Raw genomic sequence first — 5,185 nt, forward strand, 5'->3', positions numbered from 1 at the left:
AGACAAGTCGACAACTAACGATCCATCCACCCACATTAAAACAAGAAAAAGAAGAGAGTCTGATAGACGGTATCAAATCTGTACCTCAAAATGGGGCTAAATAATTTTAGTTATCTTGCTATGTGTAAATAATAATTTCTTTAATCTTTCCATAATTATACAAGAGACATGTATGCTATAACTAAACATCGTACTCAGAGAATCCATGATGTCAAACTTGAAACAAAAAATTTGGGGATAAAATTGCAGGCTTACATTCAAACGAAAAGCTTTCACTAGCTTTTGGCAGATTACATGCATATAACTTCTTCCTTCCCATCTCATGAACATGCGTGGGCAGGTATTTTATTGTTTCACTAAAATGATGGGGTAAAGAAGATAAAACACTTAGTGTTCTCTCACTTCAGGCATCTACATATACTTTTTTTAATACTACAACATGGGATCATATCTTGGAAGCATCAGCTGTGACTCGGCTAAAGGCGATGGCTGTCTTTGAGCCAGATGGACGGCCCAGATGCTTGCTGATGAAGTCACCAGCTGACATGAGCTTTCCAAGATCAACGTTGGTTTTCACACCAAGTCCCTTTAGCATGTACACAACATCTTCAGTGGCTACATTTCCAGAAGCTCCCTTAGCATATGGACAGCCACCCAGACCAGAAACTGAAGAATCCACAGCACTGATCCCCATCTGTTTTGATACAAATCAGTGTCAATAAAAAACTTTGTTAGAATGCCAAAAGACGAAATGTTGCGCCGGTTTAAACTTGGTTATAAAATACACTTATGGGAAAACAATTTGTTCATAGATGGTAAAGAGTGTCCATTAATTTTAATTGTTCAAAAGTTGGCACAACAGTTAAGAACTTTTATTGCATGTGATGGAGATAAAAGGTTCAATAAACTCTATCAAGGGGCATGCATGCAAATGAATTTGTCGACTTACTTGGATGGACACAAGAATATTTGGAAGGGACTGCCCGTAAGTGTCATGGAAATGGACAGCAAGCTTCTCTGCTGGCACAACAGCCATTACAGCCAAAAGCATCGGAACTACAGTTCCTGATCACAACAGAATGAACAGAAGACAATATAAGTAATAAGTTCATATTTGAGTAACCAAATAGAAAGTTTTCATAAAGAATATTCATAATCTATTTTAATACACAACAAAGAGCTGGACATCAATCATGAAAATCTACCAAGATCTGACACTATTTACTTTGTTAAAAAAGAAGAGCAGATATAGGCAGTCTCAAAAAAAGAAAAATAAATTAATAATCAGTCAGGACTCAGATCAAGAATCGAGAATAAGCATAGAGAAAATAGGTTGCAGGGAATTAATAAGGGAAGGATGGCCATGTTAGATACTTTAATTAGGTGTAGAGCTTAAACTCATCGTGGTAAAATGTGGATACAGCCAAGAGGTAAACAAATGTTTTTGATACTGAACATTCTCAAATGAAGGAAAAAGTTAAAAAATAAAGACAACGTACATCATAATCAACCCAAAGCACAAGAAAGGTTGAGAAATAAGCTAACGTTTATACTATAACAACGGACAAATAACTACAAAGCAAACTGTTCTAGACTAACAAATGAAGATTTGAAATCTTCCTTATTATAGAAGTGGTGGCTTATCGGACAAAAAAGAAAAAAGGTAGCAGCAGTGAAGATTCCTAATTTTATTCATTTTATACTACTCAGAAAAACCTGTACTGGAATATCACCAAACGAGAGTAGTTCAACAGAAATATTGAACAAGGTATGAATAGTTTGTAGTTTTCAAAAAGAAATATTTAGTTGATTACCCGGAGTACCAACTCCAATTGTGTCACCAAGCGAGATTTCAAAGCAGCCCATATCATACAGTTCTTTAGCTACATATGCCACTTTTGATGGTGGAACTGGTCCTTCCACTGGGCATCCAACAACGCATGATACATACCTAAGAAATTTCAATACAGAGAAACAGATTGGAATAAGAAAAACAGATTGTTTCTTTCTTTCATTCATTAAATTGTTAAGAAGAGAGAGAGAGAAATGAGATCAAACAAAATTAATACAGCATAAAATAAAATTGGTATGTTTATTATCTGTTCTTCACATCCGATTAGAGTTAGATATGTAAAAACTGCTATAAATCTAAGATACAAAAACAGATTCCGTGGAACAGCACGTGTAGGGTATAAATTGTTTAACTAAATAATATATACAGGTAACCGTATTACCCAAAAACAAGAACTGAAAGGCAATAAAAGCAAATTCATCAGAAAATATCAAAATGGAAAATAAATGCGCAATTATAAACATATTGAAATAGAGAAGATTTATATATGACTAGAATAATGAAGAAAAGAAAAGTCATACCCTCGCACAGGAATTGAAAGCTCTTTAGCAGCACGAGTAACAGCTCGATAGCGAGTAAGGCTCTCTTCAATGCTACAATTAATGTTTGATTTCGAGAAAGATTCAGAAGCTGATGCAAAAACAGCTACCTCTCTAGCGCCAGCCGCTATAGCAGCTTCAAAACCCTATAAATGTAACAGATCAGATATAAGAAAGTAAATATGGCCATTTATAGTTGTTCTCGTTATTGGCACCTTTAAATTAGGAGTCAGAACTGGCAATCTAACACCTCCCAGATTATGAACTGCTTGCATTACATCCTTTGCATCTGCCAACTGAAAGGCACAGGAAGAGATTGTTATTCAAGCAGGTAAAACTCAAATCACACTGTAAAATTTCATGATACTGAAACTGACTTGATGTATTTGCGCCTGGAAGAAAGTTTGCCATGACAGTCGTTCATAATATCAATGAGGTGAAATAAATATGGTAAAGAAATTATACCTGTGGGACCCATTTGGGAGATACAAAACTAGTAGCTTCAATGACAGATAACCCAGAAGATGCCAACCTATGAATCAGTTCAATCTTTACATCTGTTGGTACAATGTTTTTCTCATTCTGTAATCCATCCCTTGGACCAACCTCAACTATCTTTACAAACTTTGGTATACCTTTCATAAACTGCATTGCCCAATTACAAATTGTAAGTTACCAGCCACAAAAATATGATCAAATCAACCAATTACACAGAAGGAGTAAATGCGGAATATGAAAACACAATAAAAAGCACCATATAGACAAATAAATTAGTAATTGAACAAAAAGTACTGCAGCCATTGCATTACCTTATATGCCATATCCTGTACATTTTTGTTATTGCTCTTTGGACTATACTGGTGATCCGAGGGGTAAAATGAATTATCAATCGCTCCAAATTTCAACGAGTTCCTCCCCATGGTCATAGTCTTTTGACTGAAAGAGTCACCATGGGGCAGGTCCCTTGTTTGCCTTCTCCATGGAAATGTCTCTGCTGTATACTCTTCATCATCTTCACTGCACCAAAGATAGGCTTCAGGAAATGTTATGAAGTAGGAAAGAATAAGAAAAACAATATATGCATCAGTGTAGACTTGTCGTAAACAGCAATTTTTTACTCACTCGCAGCTGTTTGATGTGCTGCAGCTTGGTCCTTCAATCCAGCAGTTTCCCATACCCAAATTATCTACTCTGGGACGGCAAGCACCGGACGAGAACCTCTGGATTCTATCAATGGTATTCATGCTTGGCAACTTGTCAAGGCCAAGTGGCTCCTCCAAACTTGACATGGTGATCTGGATGCTTAAAAGGGAACTGGCAAAAGATATTGAGTAAGTACGTGCATCAGGTAAGATTTTGCTATCATGTAAGGAGATACATACGCTGATACAAAAAATGTAAGGAGATACACATTTTCATCTGCATATTTTGTGTCAATTCTATTCATCTTCACACAGTGAAATCTGATGACATGTAGGAATCCACATGTTCAATTCTTGACACACAGCAAATGTCATTCGTTAACAAATTCATTTACTGCAGATGATAATGAAAAAAAAATGTTGATGTAAAGTAAAGATGAAGGAAGGAAAGACACATTAACTCATCAGCTGTACTTGATTATTAGGCCATGCTTCTTTAAACAGGTACAAAATGTGGAGCAGAGTTAAATGTAAAGGGTTTTGAATTTATTTTCATTCCAAGATTCCAACCTCCTTATGTTCAGCTTACTCAAACAAGGATAGCCTTACCCATAGAAAGGCATTACTAGCAATGAAAGTATGAAACAGACCAACATATCTCCTTTCCAACCATGGCCACGGATCCAAAGAGGAATGTCTCAACAAATACGATGGTGCCGCAGCTAAGTGAGAGTTCTTAACGCCTCTAACAACCTTATAATGTGCAAATGCAAGAGTTAAACAAATCCAAATGATGTCCTCTACCTAAGACTCAAACGACAAGATCTTTACTAAATAAAACATAGGAATTAGCTGCTTTGAGAGCAAGAAACTACACCATCCAGTTAATTTCTAAAACTGCAACCAACTCCTTTGGCTTAACTCGTCAAGAAAATTCGTCATTTTCACTCCTCATCCAGCTAATTACAATCAACTCGCACTTGTCACAGCAGTTTATAACTAATCAACAAGCAACAAAAAAAATGCACAACTCAAGACTTAAAATATCAACCACTGAGACTTCAAACCAAGCTCCAAGAGCACAATCAACAGAAAATTACACAAACAGCAAACAAATTAAATTAATAACCCAAAAAAACCTTAAAATTGATCAATCAGTGGATTTGTATTTTATTTGTAGAATAATTTTGTTAACCAAATTCGCTTCAGCGAAGAGGGCAAAAAGGAGAACCAGAAGAAGCAAACAGACCTGCAACCAAGCAAGGTCAGAAGGAAGAATGGCCAGCAGGTAGGGTTTCTCGGAAACCCTAGAAATTGGGGGAAATCGAATTTGGTTGTATTTACGAAAAAACCAAGGGAAATGAAATAAGGAGAAAGAAGAAGGAGAAGGTGAAGGAAACGTGTGACGGGTTGTTTGGTATTAAAGCTTGTGCTTTGGTTGGTGGGAAGAGAAGAATGAGGTCAAAATTGATTTTCAATTTATTATTATTAATTGTTTTTTAATTAATTAATTGATATATTTTGGGAAGATAAGTAGTTGCTTGAGACGAAGGCAGTATTTAAGTGGCGTATAGAATTTGGACACGCGCGCGAGTGTGACTGTCAGAGAGAAAGGAGATTTGGCGGGTAGTTACAGTTTAACAGATATTTAA

At 36.1% G+C, this 5,185-nt stretch overlaps 1 protein-coding gene across 3 annotated transcripts; it reads right to left on the reverse strand.

Moving 5' to 3' along the window:
• Positions 1–230: 230 nt before the first annotated feature.
• LOC114188835 (hydroxymethylglutaryl-CoA lyase, mitochondrial-like) lies at positions 231–4,965 on the reverse strand. 3 transcript variants are annotated; one of them, XM_028077491.1, is made up of 10 exons: positions 4,783–4,947; positions 4,143–4,286; positions 3,514–3,705; positions 3,201–3,408; positions 2,857–3,036; positions 2,607–2,687; positions 2,374–2,537; positions 1,815–1,951; positions 950–1,065; positions 231–694 (listed from the first exon to the last, which is right to left on the reverse strand). In XM_028077491.1, the coding sequence occupies exons 2-10, from the start codon at positions 4,187–4,189 to the stop codon at positions 446–448; spliced, it is 1,374 nt and encodes a 457-aa protein (XP_027933292.1). In that variant the 5' UTR covers positions 4,190–4,286; positions 4,783–4,947; the 3' UTR covers positions 231–445. The 3 variants fall into 3 exon arrangements, with proteins under 3 accessions (XP_027933292.1, XP_027933293.1, XP_027933291.1); XM_028077492.1 differs by lacking the exon at positions 4,143–4,286 and having other exon boundaries at positions 4,783–4,965; XM_028077490.1 differs by lacking the exons at positions 4,143–4,286; positions 4,783–4,947 and adding an exon at positions 3,774–4,113.
• Between the last annotated feature and the right edge of the window lie 220 nt (positions 4,966–5,185).

Source organism: Vigna unguiculata, chromosome 6 (genome assembly GCF_004118075.2).
Source record: "Vigna unguiculata cultivar IT97K-499-35 chromosome 6, ASM411807v1, whole genome shotgun sequence".
Classification (NCBI taxonomy): Eukaryota; Viridiplantae; Streptophyta; class Magnoliopsida; order Fabales; family Fabaceae; genus Vigna; species Vigna unguiculata.